Source organism: Mercurialis annua, linkage group LG2 (genome assembly GCF_937616625.2).
Source record: "Mercurialis annua linkage group LG2, ddMerAnnu1.2, whole genome shotgun sequence".
Taxonomy (NCBI): Eukaryota; Viridiplantae; Streptophyta; class Magnoliopsida; order Malpighiales; family Euphorbiaceae; genus Mercurialis; species Mercurialis annua.
Genome location: NC_065571.1, coordinates 2739286 through 2757260, shown reverse-complemented (window position 1 = coordinate 2757260; position 17975 = coordinate 2739286). Strand labels below are relative to the sequence as shown.

The window sequence follows — 17975 nt, the reverse complement described above, 5'->3', positions numbered from 1 at the left end:
ATTATTTTGCGCGTCTATATAAACCATTCCCATTATTGCACCTCTAATCTCACTTCTTTTCTTCTTCTTCAAACTGCATTTTCTTGAAATTAATACAGTTAAAGAAGTTTTAAATTTTTTAAATTAATTTAACAGTTTAAAATAATCATGGCTGGCGGAGGTTTCTCTGCTGCGTCGTCCGGCGGAAAAGAGTTTGAGGCTAAGATAACTCCGATCGTTATCATTTCTTGTATAATGGCTGCCACCGGTGGTCTCATGTTCGGTTATGATGTTGGTGTTTCAGGTAATTAAATTTCATTTGAATTATTAATCTTTTTTTCATATTTAACTTAAACATTTGGAGAATCAAATTCGTGAATGGTCTTTCAAAGTTATTTTTTTTTCTAGTTTTAGAGGTTTTAATGAAAAGATAAAAGTTTTCATGAAAGGAAAAAGATCGTTTTTACTCCCGCCAAAGTGGAGTTCCAACCAAGCAGCCGACAGGGTTCTGTTACTTTTAAAATTACCATTTTATCCCGACTCCTTTTAATACGAAGAAGGGTATTTTCGGAAATTAAATGACCAAAAATAATATCTTTGTAACTGTAACCGACGGTTGATATTCAAAATTGAGTTCTTTCTCTCGTTAATACATTAATTATTTATAACGTTTTAATCGGATGTTACTAAATTTCCATTTAATTATAAAATGAGTTACATTTTATTTGGTTTTTATATAATTAAAATTACCATGTTATATTTTTTTTTTTTTTTTTTTGATAATTGGGGAGGGGGAGCGCTTGTGGGAGGAATTGAACCCACAACCTTGACAGTTTGCTGTCCAGCGCTTATACCATTTGAGCTACAGCTCGTTGGTTTATATTTTTATTTTACCGGGAGATCACTTGCTGGAAAATGGTGCTAATTTGCTGATATTTTCAACAATAAACACCATATTATTTAAAAGTTAACACCTTTTTAAAATAGAATTTATAGTTTAGTACATTTTTGAAACAAAATTTATAATTTAACAACTTTTTTAAATTTGTATTCAAAATTAAATAATATTCCAGCAAGTAACCTCCGAGGAAATAAAATTAAGTAAAAGTATAGTAAGAAACTCATTGAGTTTAATACCCCATTTTAATCATAATCAATTAATTAAATTATGATAATTAATTTTGATAAATGATATGTGCAGGGGGTGTGACATCTATGCCAAATTTCTTGCAGAAATTTTTCCCAACTGTGTATGACAAGACACAAGATCCAAAAATAAACAGTAACTATTGCAAGTATGATAATCAAGGCTTGCAATTGTTCACATCATCACTTTACTTGGCTGGTTTAGTTGCAACTTTCTTTGCATCTTACACCACCAGAAACTTTGGCCGGCGGCCTACTATGTTGATTGCCGGCATTTTCTTTATTGTTGGTGTTGTTCTTAACTCTGCTGCTCAAGACCTTGCCATGCTCATCATCGGCAGGATTTTACTTGGTTGTGGTGTTGGTTTCGCCAATCAGGTACTTGTTTAACTTTTAAACCATCCAATTTAATCTGTGAAGTTTGTGTTCCAGACTAGGTAGTAGTACGGACACTTCGCCCAATCCAACTTTTCCCGTTTTAGAAACATGTCGGATATTTCACGTTTCGGAAATTTTAACATGGAACCTTAAAATAACGTTTCGATCGCCGTGTGTTTGTGTCTGTGCTACCTAAGTTCATAGTGAGAATTGATTTTTATGCATTCATGAGGTAGTTTCTAAAGCAAGGCATGTACGGCCATACGGGGTCGGCTGTCTGCTGTTAATGCTACCTTACCGACATAATAATAATCAGTTTCTAGTTAATGTTGTGTTTGCAAGTTGTCAGTTAAGCCATAATCTTAATCAATCATTTGTCAGCTGTGTTTCCATTTATTTGGAAAATGTTCGATCGAACAACATTTTAACAGAATCCTCAATGAATACCCTTTTCTGCTTGCAATAGCCTGCTGACACCTAAGAGTTTTTTTTTTATTTCACTGGCCCAAAATTTGGACTGTGATGTGGTGGCTTTAATATCAACCATTGTTATATCATAAATATCTGGCTTTTATTCCAATTCTTCTTTTTCACGTTTTTATATGTGTCACACGATAAATGGATAGTTAATAATGTGGTGGCGTTAAAACATTTAAGGCTCCAGCAATCGATTATTACCATCATTTCCGAAGAAAAAAAGAAAAGAAAAACATGTGATGGAGTGATAATTTTCTTATTCTGGTTCAAAAAAGCATCATATGAAAGAGATGTTTTGTTTGGATTCATCCAGAAAAGGTGGCAAAAACCCAATTTTTTTTGGGTATCTTCTTTTATGCTTATAAGAATCATTTTCCTTTGAAAAGTACTTATCTATTGGTTGAATAACGTGATAGTGAGTGGCTAATAGTGTAATGCTGTAGGATATTTGGTCACATATTCCAGTCTTCGTTTGTGTGGTGGACATTCTTGAATTTTTGTATCTTATCATTTTGTCACTACTTGGACTTTCATTACCAACTGTTAGTGTGACAAGTCTTGTAACTGATGTAAAACAAGATTTTAGCTGACGAAGGTTGTTGATTTTTGTGTTTCATTATGTAGAGTAAGTTAGAAAAATCATTGGAGTTTCAGACACCTTAATCTTTGACTTTTCTTTGGGAATCTTAATCTATGGCTTGGATAACAAATATCTTACTATTTTATTCTAATAGCATGTGAATTATATAGATCTTATTATACTCTTATTAATTAAATATAATTTCAATGTGTAACAGGCTGTGCCTCTGTTTCTATCCGAGATAGCACCTACAAGAATACGTGGCGGTCTAAACATACTCTTCCAGCTTAATGTCACCATCGGAATTCTTTTCGCGAACCTTGTCAATTATGGTACTGCGAAGTAAGTCCAGTTCTGGCTCTCTAGTTTCATTTTTTAAACATGAATAATGGAAATAAGGGTTAAAATAATCTATGTTCATTAGGTGTTCTATAGTTGTAGTCTTGTAGACAGAACATTATTAAACTATTGATGAGATCACTTGATGGAGACTTAACAATTTTTTGTTGAAATTATCATTTGGTTCTTTTTTGACTCTTCCTTAGTTTGTAGTTTGGATTTTCCCATTCATGCTCCTTCAATGACATCAAAAAGTTATCTATCACAGCTTGAAATGCTTGAAAAGTCAGACAATTGACTTCCTAGTACATTGGATAGACCAGAAAAATTGTTGGATTTAATCAAACTGAGTGGGCCTAGTTGCATTAGGTGCCATATGAAATCTTCGTACTAGAGCCAGATGTTTTGGAGTCATTCACTAAGGCTAACTAACTGCACTAACCTGAAAATTAGTGATCATGTTTCAAGCATAATTCACAAGCTGTAAGAGGCTCGACCTCTTCGGACACTTTTAAGTTGGGAACGGAGCGAAACTTTTGTTAGAGATAATGGAGCTCATTTTGAAAAACTTTATGCAATTGCACATGAGACATTTTTTGAAGTTACAGTACTTGGTTAATTTCTCTGATTGGAGGGATGATATGCAGTTTTGGTTTTTGAATATGCAGCTAGATCGTAAAATCGTTTCTCTCGGTTGTTGATGTTTTATTTTTTCATGAATACAGAATTGATGGTGAAGGCTGGAGAATATCATTGGGACTGGCGGGCATTCCTGCACTTCTCTTGACTGTAGGGGCTCTCTTTGTATCAGAAACTCCTAACAGCCTCATAGAGCGCGATCGTCTGGAGGAAGGAAAAGCGGTCCTCAGAAGGATTAGGGGCACAGATAATATTGAGCCAGAGTTCTTGGAGCTAGTTGAGGCAAGCCGTGCAGCGAAAGCAGTGAAACACCCCTTCAAGAATCTTATGAAACGGAGGAACCGCCCCCAGCTGGTTATAGCAGTAGCCTTGCAGGTCAGCATTACAATTTCCAAATACATCAAACATATAATTATGAATAATTGCATTTTCTGTAATATAGACGACTGACTTATCGAAATTATTGCAACAGATTTTCCAGCAATTCACAGGAATCAACGCAATCATGTTCTACGCTCCTGTCCTATTTAGCACGGTAGGATTCGGCAGCGATGCTGCACTCTATTCCGCCGTTATAACTGGCGCTGTCAATGTTGTTTCTACCGTTGTGTCCATTTATTCAGTGGATAAATTAGGCCGTCGAATGCTCCTATTGGAAGCCGGTATCCAAATGTTCGTGTCTCAAGTCATAATTGCAATAATACTGGGGATCAAGGTTACAGATCACTCGGAAAATCTTTCGAAAACATTCGCGGTATTAGTCGTAATCATGGTTTGCACATTTGTTTCGGCTTTTGCTTGGTCGTGGGGGCCTCTAGGATGGCTAATCCCGAGTGAAATTTTCCGGTTGGAAACACGGTCAGCCGGACAAAGTGTGACCGTTTGTGTTAACTTGCTCTTCACGTTTGCCATAGCACAAGCTTTCCTATCTATGCTTTGCCATTTCAAATTTGGTATCTTCTTGTTCTTCTCTGGTTGGGTACTTGTCATGTCGTTTTTCGTGTTTTTCTTGGTACCGGAGACGAAAAATATACCGATCGAAGAGATGACAGAGAGAGTGTGGAAGCAGCATTGGTTCTGGAAGAGATTTATGGATGATTATGAAGATGGAGAAATTGAAATGAAGAAGCCAGCCAAAAATGGGCATAGTAATGGATTTAATTCGGTTACTCAGTTGTAAATTTGACTGAAAGTAATATATACATATAATAATTAATATATGAATACGTATCATCATCTGGCAACATATTATTTTGCCAATACCATGTCGTTTAGGATACTTATTAAGGAATTAATCAATCTCTTTTTTTCTAATTAAAATTCCATTTGAAATTCTGTTTCCACAATCAAGAGCCAATTTAAATGCTAATCTGGTTTAACTCTGCAAAATATGACAGTCAGTTGCTTTTAAATATTATTTATCAACCAAAATTTGTTACAAAAATAAGCCGCAGGACTAAGCCATGATAAATTGAAATTCTATGATGGATTACAATATGGTTGATTTTGCTTGATAAAGTGTGCATATAACTTGCTATGGAATTGTGTAGATTGCAAGACTCTACCTCACCAATATACGAAGCAACATTACTCAACTATAGGGCGAAAAAAAAGAGGGCGACCATGCCTGGAAATGTGCATTTGGTCGAACCAAACTAAACCGAGCCGTAATTTTATTTCTTATAAGAATTTATTGAATCAAATTTTAAGAAATACTATATGATATTTCGAATCAGTCGGTTCAGTTAATTGTGTACCAAAACTGAACTAAAAACCGAATTAAAAAATTGATTCTCATTATAAGATCAAATCACACAAAATGAATATACCGGTTCGTTTCGGTTTTCGGGTTTTGTTCGATCTTTTGCACTCATAACTTTGCCATCATTATAGCATTAACCAATGGAATTAGATGTAAAAGAAAGAAGGTAATGATTGAAGGCCAGTTCTACTTTGCACTCACAAACATTCTTTGCTTTCAAGTCTTTCAAACAAAAAATAGGCTTATAAGTTGTACCCCCAAGGATGGATGTGTTATGTGTGAGACACCATACCATATTGCTCTTAATTTATTCCCAGCAATAATTAAATTCCCATACTTGTTTAAATGAAAACTGTTAACTTTTTTAGGTGTGCATCTTCCATTCAACTGTAGAATATATCATGCATATAAAGCCTAAGAACAACTAATAAAGTCTAAATAATAACTTTTCGAATTTCTAGATTTTAACCAAATTCAGTGTTTAAAATGTAAAATCTCGTAATTATTTAAGGCCTATATTCTAAACTTTTAAAATCATACATTTTACTTCATTTTTCAATTTTCAATTTTAATTGTATCCATTATTCAAACTTGAGTTTTTTTACTCTGGAAAATGTCAGATATGTCATTCATATTTGTATCTGAAAAAGAAATTCCTTAATTGGAAAAACTTCAATTTGAAAAACATGTATAAATGAAACTGACAAATAAAATATGGGATAAAGTTGACGATTATGAAAGTTTGGGATATAAACGAAAAAAGTCAAAAAGGTGACGCATTTTTTGATGATTAAACCGTATTTTTAATAAAAGAAAGTTTACTTATAATTTACATTTTTTTATCTGGATTATGTTTTTTTTCTTCAAAGGACTAATTAGGCAATCCTAGCGTTTTATGCAAATATCGACTACAAATGGTGTTGGTGTTACTTTACCTAAAGGAGGTTGATTTTTACCCAACTTTAGGCTTATAGTGTAATGTGTAAAGTTTAAATGATAAGTAGGTAAAAGAAACAAAAGAATTATATTGCTCTCGCCATAAAAAGGGCTGTAAATCAGATAATATATGGCCAAAAAAGAAGTAGTAGTAGATAATACGTAAATAAGGAAAAGTAAGGGGACCAAAATCTCATTCCATTTTAAGAAAACATTTTAAAAAAGGGAAAAGAGTCAATTATGCCTTTAACGTTTGCCTCTATGATCAAGTAAGCCCTCAGAGTCCGGAAAGGTTTAAATATGCCCCCAACTTCTTAAAAACTGAACAATCAGGCCATCCGATTTTGACAACCAGACTCCCAACGTTTCATTTATGCTTTCAAATTTGAGTCTAATTGTTCATATTTTTAAAATATCAGGAGCATTTTTGAACTTTTATGACGTTGAGGTATTATTTAATTTCAGAGTCAAATCTTAAGGGATATGAATGACCCTTTTTTCTTTAAAAAGACATGATGTCTCAACAGCGACCAATCGACCACTTAAAAGATTTATAAACGCTTCAAGCACAGACAAAAAAAGGACCCTCTCTACCTCTAAAAATCTCCTTCTATTAGCACAAAATCAAACCCTAAAAGGATTTTAAATAATACATTAGGGCTCGCAGCTAGCTAGCCATGGCCTTAGAAAAGTTAGCCATGGCTATGGTAATGGTTACAGTAATGGCGCTGGTTGAAGCTATTGATGGAAGTGTACACATGGTTGGAGACTCTGCTGGTTGGACCTCCATTAATGCTGTTGTTGATTATAAACAGTGGTCTGCTACTAAAACTTTCAAAGTTGGTGACATTATTGGTAAGTTCCTTCATTATTTTTTCAGACTTAGAAAAAAGTCTCCTAACAATTTTCACTCTTTTAAATTGTCACTTTGATGACAAGAATTTGTTTTTGCTTTGATCATTTACGGTTTAGCTTTAATCTCCGATGAATTACATTGGAGATTGAACCTAAACTGGATTTGAGACCGTAACGGTAAAAGAAGTTAACTACTTTACTGATGTAACTACGTAATTGGAATATTCGGAGAATATTTATCACGTTAACTATTTAATAATAGGTCACCGAAGATGGTATTTATTTATAAATAAAAAAATTTGCTAACGTAATAAATATTTTTAATTTAGGTGTGTATAAAAAAATTTAGATCAGAAATGTTTTTATGAAATCGAAATTAAAGTTTGATAACTTTTAAAAAGATAAATTGAGATTCAGTAGTATTTTTTTTAAAGTAATTTGAAAATCTTATGACCCATAATGTCAGCTTGCAAATTAGTAGGAGACAGCGTGGATGACACGTAGAATTATTACATACATACTTGGTAGGGTCTCTTATGATGATTAGTATATGTGGAATGAAAAAAGTGTCATCCACCTGGACTCGCATGCTTATAGATGAAAATGATCTCTTTCCGCATCTACTTTCACTAGCAACAACCCACAAACTCTAAATAATTATGGTGTAATGTGTTAAAAATGCCAAATGTTTTGGATGAGATCAAATTTTAATCTAATTTTTTTAAAATCATTAATTTTAGTTAATTTTTGATTTGTAAATTTCAATTTTAACCATTTATCATTTGCTTAAAAAAACAAAGGTTCGGCTTGTTCGAATTATGGTAAATTCGTCAATTATATCCTAAATTTAATAACTATTTATTAATGAATTCTTTTTAGGTTTGGATAGAGTTGAAAATACTGTAAAAAAGTGGTATTTGTTTGAAATAGAACGAATGATTTGTTAAAATTTGTGATTTTGAAAAATTTGATTAAAATTAAATTAAACCGAAAATGTTTGATATTTTTGAGATATTATGCCAATAGTTATTATGTTCCCTTATATATATTGTGAATAATAAATTTCAAACCAATTAATCTAATTCAACTAAAAAATTAAAATACTAATGGGCCTCTTTATTTTAGGATTAAATATACATAAAATGAATAAATTATAGTGTATTTTACAATTTGATGAATCATTAATATGGATGTTTGAAATCGTCTTGCTATGACTTAAATTTTTAAGTTTTCACGTTCCACATAAGCACCAATTGATTGAATGTTCAACCGGGGATTCAAATTACTAAAAAATAAAAATTAAATTGTAAAAATACAAATTACTATAGTATATGAAAATTGCAAAACACATTATTTTATTCATATTAAGTAATTATTTAATTTTTTTATCATAGACTAAACTTCAATAAATGAAGTGAAAATGTTTATATACAGAAATAACAACTTCTCATCACAATGAGTGAGTGTTATTAAAATCAATTAGAGGTGGCCATGGGCCGGGTCAGCCCGTGACCCGGTCTGAAACCGGCCCGGTCAAATCCGGCCCGGAACCGGTCAAACCCGAAACCGGACTAAAACCGACCTGGAACCGTATATAGGGCGGTTCCGGACCGGTTCCATATTTGTTGAACCGTGAACCGACGGTTTCGAGTCAGAACCGGCGGTTCAAGGGTCGAACCCGTTGATAAAAAATATATATTGTATATTTTTAATATATATATTATATTTTTATCATATAATATATTTACTTTTGCAATAAAATATATGTTATATTTGTTTTAGTTAAATTTTTTATTAATATTTTAATATTAAAGAAAAAAGAATTTATTTTCTTATAATATTATCTCCGTGAGTTATTTTATTGTTAAATTATATTTTTTAGTAATTAAATTTTAATTTCTTTTTTAATTTTTTTTAAACCGTCCTAAACCGGAACCGGAACCGGAACCGCCCGGTTCTGAACCGTCATGAAACCGTCTCTTAGGCGGTTCCGGGCCGGTTCAACTTTTTCTTGAACCGTGACCCGGGGTTATGAACCGTGGCCACCTCTAAAATCAATGATGATACTAAAAAACAGTCATCCAATAGGGCTTTTTGACTAACAAATAAGCCACCCAAATATATATATAATAGTGACCGAAAAATTAACCAAAAACTAGTTGTCACTTCAGATCTCAGCACCAATAAAAAAATATATATAATCTGATTGTCTTTTAAAGATGAGAAGACACTGTAGTAACAACTTTTTTATATGTGTTTAAAATTTCGGTAACTTCGCCATAATTGAGCCAAATATTAACCAAAATAAAATAAAATTAGCCATGAAATATAAGTCTATGGTTACTTTGTTTGTGCAAAGTATTTTAATTTATTTATTTATCACTATTGGATGAATTATACCAATTTCTTCCAATAGAAAAATAAATAAAATAAATTACAACAAAATAACCATAGAAAATGCCATCAAATATGTGTTATCCCCATAGAAACCAATTCACTTATTAAAACGTTATATTATGCAACCATATAAACTGATATCTATATCAATATTTATAAAATATAAAAATATTAATTAATTTTAGAAGTTAGTTATAATCATAACATGATAATCAAATTAACTGAGCATATGTTTTGAGGTACCTGTCTTCGGTATTGAATAGCTTCATATTCCATCCAAAATTAAAGATATTGCAAAATATATAACTTTACCCTTTAAGAGCATCTACTATGGCGTCTTTAAAAATCTAAAAGATTTTATCATGAAGATATAATATAAAATAATGCTTCTATTTTAAAAAATAAAATAAAAAATTAACTTTTACTTTTTATTATTGAAAACTCTTTATTAAAAACGATCTTAAAAGTTAAAAATACCGTTTGAGATGCTCTAAAAGAAAAGCGCCAATAATGTGATATATAATCACGCCAATTTAAAGATAAAAAGTTAATACGACAACACAAAAAATATTATTTTAGTAAATAATTAACTGTACAAATTGTGAAAAAAATTCTTTTCATTTAAAGAAACATCGTTAAATTTTATGAGATTATAATAGATTAGTATAAAAATATTATATCTTTTGAAAGTTTAAAAATGATAGGAACTGAATAAAATTGAAATTGAGTTTCCCTTTGATATGGGATTGCAACAAATGGATTTAAAAAGGTAATGGGTGAAATTCATATTTAGGCTTTATTAATAGTTTATTAATTTATGCCTAATCATATATATTTACGGTAATTTGTGATTTTGCATGAATAGTATTCAAGTACAATAATCAATTCCACAACGTGATGAGAGTTACGCATGCAATGTACAAGACTTGCAACGTATCAGCTCCGTTAGCAACTTACACCACCGGCAACGATTCCATCACCATCAAAACGCGCGGCCACCACTTCTTCTTTTGCGGTGTTCCCGGACATTGCCAAGCCGGCCAGAAGTTAGACATTAATGTCCCTCGCATTGATCAACAACCGTCGCCGACGCCGTCTGCTTCAGCTTCTCCGACGACTTCTGTATCGGAAGCGGCCTCTCCTCCGGTTCCGGCTGCAAGAGTTCCAGGCCCTTCACTTAATTCTGCCGTCTCTTTTAAGGCCGTCAATGGGCATTTTGGTAAAATTGCTTTGGCAATTATTTTTGGGTTTATTTTTCTTGCTTAATAATTTAATTGCTACATAGTTTTGGGTTATTGATTGTTGTTGAAACTTTCTAAGAATTATGTAATGATGTTATAGGGTTTTTGACATATTTGTGTCTTATAGACACAAAAATTTTGGTTTTGTGCCTCCCACCTCCAGCCCGCTATCTGAGATAGCGGGCTGCACACCAGTCCGCCATATGAGATGGCGGGCTGGTGCTAATTTGAGTGATTAAACCTAATCACCCAAATTAGCACCAGCCCGCTATCTCATATAGCGGGCTGGTCCCTCCCCAATGATTGGGGAGAGAGTAATTTACTCTCTCCCCAATCATTGGGGCAGATTTTTTTTTTTTAAAAAAACCTATTATTTATAATAAATCGTAGTTCCTGGATGCACACAATTGACTGTCACGTTGGCTTCCGTTTGCTGCATTAATTTAAAATTCAATACAATCAAATCATGAACACAAAAATAGATATAAAAAGAAAACAACAAATTTCACTTTTTTCTTAGCAGCATGAAATTAATAAAATAGTAGTACAATTAAATCATGATTTAATATATTATTATACCTTTAGTTTTTAATATGTAAAAAATAACTAAATTATCTCCAAATTAGTAGGAATACCTATCTTTTAATTTGATTGAATTACAAAATTAAAATACAATATTTGGTCAATATAATATTATTTAAATTTCAATCTTATTATTTTTAAAGATATTATTAATAAAATTAAGTTAATGATTTAATTATGGTTATTATAAAACCAAAAAAAGAATAAATTCAGTATGGCTTTTACAAAAATTCTTAACTAATTTAATATTAAATAAAAAATTGATATAATTATAATATTTTTACTAATATGTTCATTGACGAGTTACGTTACGAGCCACGGGCATAGCACGTAATGCGAAACTAGTAATGTATAAATTGGACGTTCACGTTTGATTCGGTTTTGAATTTGGACTTTGATAAAAAAAATTATGGAGATACTTAACGTTATAATTTTTTTTTATATTGGACCCTTCGAACCTAAAGTGTCATATATCCATTAGTTTGAATGGTCACCTACAATATTTGTTTAGAATTTTTTTAAAAATTAATGCTCGAAAGCGTCCGAAACTAGCCCGAAAATAGCTAGCTTGAACTACGATTTATTATATATAATAGGTTTTAAAAAAAAAATATAATCTGCCCCAATGATTGGGGAGAGAGTAAATTACTCTCTCCCCAATCATTGGGGAGGGACCAGCCCGCTATATGAGATAGCGGGCTGGTGCTAATTTGGGTGATTAGGTTTAATCACCCAAATTAGCACCAGCCCGCCATCTCATATGGCGGACTGATGTGCAGCCCGCTATCTCAGATAGCGGGCTGGGGTGGGAGGCACAAAACCGGAATTTTTGTGTCCATGAGACACAAATATGTCAAAAACCCGATGTTATAGATATGACATTGAAAAATTTGACCATATTTTTGTTTTTTTTTTAAGTAAAATTTTATTTTTTACGATTTAAGTAAAGTTATTTCATCTATTTTTCACAATTGATTCGGTTATAATTACTTATATCAAATAGTGAAATTGATAAAATAGAATAAATATAAAAGGGTTAAATGCAAATTCATACACCAATTTTGACCTAATTTGCAATTACAACATAAACTTTAAAACTTGGCAATGTCAGTAACCAACTTTACACTTTTGGCAAATCGATACACCAAACTCAAAAAACACTAACGTGGATATTGTAATAAACTGCCATTTGTCGTTTTATGATTGGTCGGTGTACCAATTTGCCAAGAAATGAAAGTTGGTTACCGACATTACCAAGTTTAAAAGTTTATGTTGTAATTGCAAATTAGGTCAAAGTTGGTGTATGAATTTGCATTTAACCCAATATAAAATAACCCTAACAAAATTTTATATTTTGGATATTTAATTTTAAGAGTTATTAAATTTTCATAATATTTTATTCTAGTACTTTCATTTATCTTAATTTAATGATTAAATCTCTGATTTTATTACAATGAGAAGATTATTTAATTTAGTGATTAAACCTTTAATATTTTATTTAGATTAAATGTTACATGCGTGGAAAATGTTCAATTATTATAAAAGTATCATGACAAAATTTTATTATGAAAGTTTAATGACTTCCATGTATGTCACACATGCAACGTTCGACAAGAAATTAGATAAAACCTTCTCAATATAACTTTTCTTTATGAATTCTCGATATAACATTTAATTATGAAATTGAAATAAATTAAAGTATCATTGACTGAAATGAAATATTACCGAAGTTTAATGACTTTTAAAAATCACATTGTAGTATATTTTATTTCATAAGATACAAAAATAAAAAAAAAATTCATCCAAAAGAAAGCATACAATAAAAAAAAGTCGGAGACGTCATTATTAATGAATGAAATTTCTCAGGTTGAAAAATTGAAGTGATACCGATACATGTTCATTTTGAACAGTTCAGAATCAACAATATAAAGAATAAAAGAAACATAATTAACAATTATGACCCAAGAAAAATAAAATAAAAAAATATAATTAACATCCTGAATTTGTTTTTTTTCTTTCCTCCCCAGCCTTATTATTAAATGAAATCATGTCAAATGTGGATGAATCATTTCAACCTTTTTTTCTATTTTTTCTTCTTCCCCGTCGAAAAATCTCTTCCAGAACCAATGCTGCTTCCAGACACTTTCGACAATGTCGTCGATCGGAACGCCTTTAGTTTCCGGGATGAAGAAGAAGGCAAAGAGCATCATGACGATGATCCAAGCTGCGAAAAAGAAGAAAATTCCGGCTTGCATTTTACATAACATGGATAAGAAAGCTTGTGCGATTATAAATGTGCAAAGCATGTTGGAGCTGACGGCGAAGGAGTAGCCGGCGGTTCTTGTTTCCAGAGGGAAGGTTTCACTCGGAATTAACCAACCGAGCGGTCCCCATGACCAGGCGAATCCGGCAACATAGATGCAAACCATCACCACCACTACCAGTGCTTCTGAACTTGGGAGCTGGCCCGTCGGTTTCAATTCTTTTATCAGGATAATTCCAATGATAGTCTGAACAAAAACAAAAACAAATTTTACTTGATCAACAATGTATACAAGGGCAGAACCGCCTTAAGTTTGGGGTAGGCTTAAGTCTGGAGTGCCGTCAGAAATTTTCGTATTTTTTTAGAACTTTTTGAAAATTTTCAAAGAAAAGGGGTATAATTTATTTTTATATTAAGGCTAGATGAAAGTTAAGTTCGGACTGCTGATAGAATAAAAATGAACTAAATGGTCATAAAATTTAACGCGAGTTGAAAAAAAAAATTTTAATTCCGCCAGTGTCGTGAAAATGTCAAAATCGATTGGAAAATGGAAAAAACTGAATAAAATTTGAGATACCTGAGTGATGAGCATTTGAACACAAGATTCAAGAAGTAGAATCCTTCTTCCAGCTCTGTCAACAACGACAATTGAAACAATGGTACTGAGAACATTGACCGATCCGGTAACAACGGCAGAAAGCAAAGAAGCGTTACTTCCGAATCCGACGGTTTGGAAGAGAACAGGGGCGTAAAACATAATGGCGTTGATTCCGGTGAATTGCTGGAAAATTTGCAACAAGATTGCAATAACTAGTGGTGGCCTGCTCGATCTTTTCATGAGTTTTCGGTAGGGCTGGGTGACTTGTCGGGCGATCTCACAAGCGTGGACAATCGAATCGAATTCAAGATCGACATTGTCCACGCCTCTGATCTTCTTAAGCACTTGTCTACCTTCTTCTATTTTGCCGCGCTCAACCAGACTTGTGGGAGTTTCAACGATCAATAAAGAACCTAATCCTAACATTAAAGCTGGTATGCCAGCAACTCCCAGGGAAATTTTATACCCGTTGTGAACTTTTCCTGTCGCGTAGTTGACAAGATTCGCGATCAGGATTCCGATTGTGACGAAAAGCTGGAACGAAATGTTTAGGGCACCGCGCATCCTCACTGGAGCTATTTCTGATAGAAACAATGGTACTGCCTGTAAAAGTCATCAGTTAGTGACAATTTAAGATATTTTTTAAGAGGCTTATTAGTCTCTATAGCACTCAATTTCAATTTCCTGCCCAAGACTTATACCGTATGAGCTATAGCTCGTTGGTAGTACCATACACTTAATTAAAGTGATTATCCTTGAACAAATTCAGATCGATTGATATTGATGATTTGATGTGACAAAATAGTAATTGGACTAATATGTTAATCACGGGATGTCATATCAGCATACATTTATCTAATTAAATTTATCCAACACAGTTGAATCATATATAAATTAGATTCAATTGTTTTTATCAATACGTTATTTTCAGTATAACACGGGCTAGTACCCCGATTTATGACGGAGTCGGAATATGATACCTGATTGGCAAAACCAACACCGCAACCGAGAAGAACCCGACCAACAATGACCGTTTCAATATTGCCTCCAAAGGCGCTTAAACACACTCCTACAATGAAGAAAATGGAAGCTAACTGCATGGTTGGCTTTCTGCCAAACCTATTGCAGCTATGGGAAGCTACAAAACTAGCTACAAGAGCTGCAAGGTACAATGATGATGTGAATAACTGTAACGACTGATTGTCGTATTTACAGTAATTGTTTTCGTGAGCGCCTTTCTTTCTTTCGTAAACCTCCGGAAAAAACTTTATCAAAAAGTCATCCATTGCCGTAACTCCGCCTGTAAATATTCAATTATAAGTCATTATAAAAGAAAAAAGTATATATATATATATAGACACACACAGACATACGCACATATAAGGACAGAGAGAATGGTGCAGGCCCGACACGGGCGGCCACCCTCCTTCCGTCGGTCAGGCCTCCTAAAAATAATCCAGTTGTCTAGGCTATTCTTTTAGAATGATAGCCGCACCTTGCTTTATTTTTTGGAAAAATTGTAGAATTATGTAAAAAAATTCCTCCATTTTAAGAAACACATTTATCAAAAATAATTTTTTTTGAGAAACACATTGTAAGTGCACAAAATTCACCTTTAACTAAAAAATAAATAACTTATCCCACATATATCTTATACAGAGGATACAAAAGTTTTAGATATGCAATTGAAATCATAAAGCATAGTAATTTTTTTTGAAGAAAACGTATTTTTAATTTTTTTGACCGGATTTAAACTATTTTGTAATTCTCATGTTGTTCATTTCTGCAAATATTAATTTATTTGTACCATGTCTTTCGGATATTTAAAAAAATTGAGTGAAACGATAATTAAAAAAATTTAATTTTTTTTCCGCAAAAAAATTTAAAAATTTGATTGTAACTATAAATACCTGAAACACCGATATCATAACCGAACATAAGGCCACCACAAGCGGCAATAACGACACAAAGCATGACGAAAAACGTAAGCTTTCCATCAAAATCCGGTGAATCAGGGTCGTTGGAAATTATCATAGCCGGTGCCATTTTACCGATCCTACAAAAGATTTACCTCCTAACAAACTATGTTTTACAGGAGGAGATAAAACTAAAGGACTAGGCCAGGAAGGAAAGAAAAAAAACAAAGAAAAAGAGAGCTTAGTAAATAAAAATATGAGAATGTGAGATTTATATACAAGAATGGTCATTGAATAATTTGTCAAAAATAGAAATTTTATGGATCAAATGAAATACTAGACACACCGTGCACTTAGGAATCACCTCTCTGTACTGTCCTCACAGTTATTTTAATGTTGACCATTTAAAATAAAAATAAATTTTTAATTTTTTTTTATTTAATTAAAAATGTGAGGGCGGATTATAAACAATATAACAGGAAAGAAAATCCGATAATTGTAATTAATATAACGCTCAGATAATATATGGAACTAAATATGTATGGTTACAGTTGGTGAATTTGTCTATAACTCTAGATTCTCAATTAGTTAATCCAGACATTATCCACTGCGTTGTCCGAACCTAATTTGAGTTTTATTAACGTTCGTTTATTTAATCTGGACATTAATTTTGGGATTATCCAGATAATTAATGAGGAATGTTGTTTTGGCAATTGGATTAATTGTAAGATAATGCTAAAAACCAATGTTGCCAAACCCTGCACGGTTATTAAACCATCGTGGACAGAGGGTAAAGAGTTAAAGGTTCAACCGGAGTTGAACCAAAATAAATAAATAAATATTATAATTTAGAGTACAAAATCTAAGTTAAATTAAAAATCCGTAATACCCATTAAATTCGGACGGCGTCAAACGGGTTTTGGCCGGGTCAACCGGATTTGAACTGGGTTATCAAAAAGGAGGTTTATGGGTATTCCGGTCCGACTAAAGCGCCGGTTCCCGAAATTTCTAGTTGAACCGGTTGGGCTGCACCGCTGACAACCATGCTAAAAACAATCAAATCACATAAGGCAACTTTAACGCTTGAATTGGAGAAAAATAAAATCTTAAAAAACTTTCTAATTTCTGTTATCTCTCCAATATACTTAGCAGCTCTTAAAATCTAAGCCTTTGATTTAAGAGCAGATTAATTTACATTTATATATTTGAGTCCGTTCATTTTTTGTATTAATCAACTAACTAAAAAAAATTTAGCTAAAAAAATAAAATTTAATTTAATTTTTAAACTTATACATTTAATTTGTAATAAATAAAAAATTATACTATCATGAAATTGAAGACTTAATGACTTCAACTAAGTTTTTCAATATTTATTAATGTTTTAATTTTTTCAGTTTTAAAAAAATAAATGAAATAAGAAAATTAGGAAAAATGTAAATCAAAAAAATTATATGTATAGAAAAGTAAAACAAATTAAATGAATTTATTAAATCATTGAATCTCAGAAAATATAATTTTTATTTATATTTTTATCAAAAATAAATTTAAGAATCAAAATAAAATTTTACTTTTTTTAGTTATATTACACCCCTCCTGCAAGAACATGGGGTCAGTGTGGCGATCTGAAAATAAATAGAAAATCTAAAACACTAAAAAAGATTTTAATTTTTAAAATTAATCTTTTTTTAATCTTTCTAATGCATGTTATATTTATTAGAACGAGAATCCTAATCCATGAATATCATGCCCGATATATTTTATGTAATTTCAAAGTAAGTAGCTTAAACTTAATAAAAATCTAGAGGTTTTTAAATTAATAAGGAAAACAAGAGGCTGATATTCACAGAGAAAAGTAATTTAACTAAAAAAAATCTGAGCCAAAGAAAA

The 17975-nt window shown here is 32.1% G+C and overlaps 3 protein-coding genes across 3 annotated transcripts; 2 read left to right on the top strand and 1 right to left on the bottom strand.

Moving 5' to 3' along the window:
* The first annotated feature begins 47 nt into the window (after window positions 1–47).
* LOC126669759 (sugar transport protein 13) lies at window positions 48–4758 on the top strand. Its single transcript, XM_050363306.2, has 5 exons — window positions 48–283; window positions 1181–1503; window positions 2778–2902; window positions 3625–3913; window positions 4011–4758. The coding sequence occupies exons 1-5, from the start codon at window positions 148–150 to the stop codon at window positions 4716–4718; spliced, it is 1581 nt and encodes a 526-aa protein (XP_050219263.1). The 5' UTR covers window positions 48–147; the 3' UTR covers window positions 4719–4758.
* A 2027-nt stretch (window positions 4759–6785) lies between these two features.
* LOC126667109 (mavicyanin) lies at window positions 6786–10840 on the top strand. The gene is made up of 2 exons (XM_050360080.2): window positions 6786–7091; window positions 10354–10840. Exons 1-2 carry the CDS (start codon window positions 6914–6916, stop codon window positions 10752–10754), a joined length of 579 nt encoding a protein of 192 aa, XP_050216037.1. The 5' UTR covers window positions 6786–6913; the 3' UTR covers window positions 10755–10840.
* A 2291-nt stretch (window positions 10841–13131) lies between these two features.
* LOC126666652 (sugar transport protein 8) lies at window positions 13132–16340 on the bottom strand. Its single transcript, XM_050359487.2, has 4 exons — window positions 16083–16340; window positions 15153–15472; window positions 14152–14775; window positions 13132–13821 (listed from the first exon to the last, which is right to left on the bottom strand). The coding sequence occupies exons 1-4, from the start codon at window positions 16216–16218 to the stop codon at window positions 13357–13359; spliced, it is 1545 nt and encodes a 514-aa protein (XP_050215444.1). The 5' UTR covers window positions 16219–16340; the 3' UTR covers window positions 13132–13356.
* Window positions 16341–17975: the final 1635 nt, after the last annotated feature.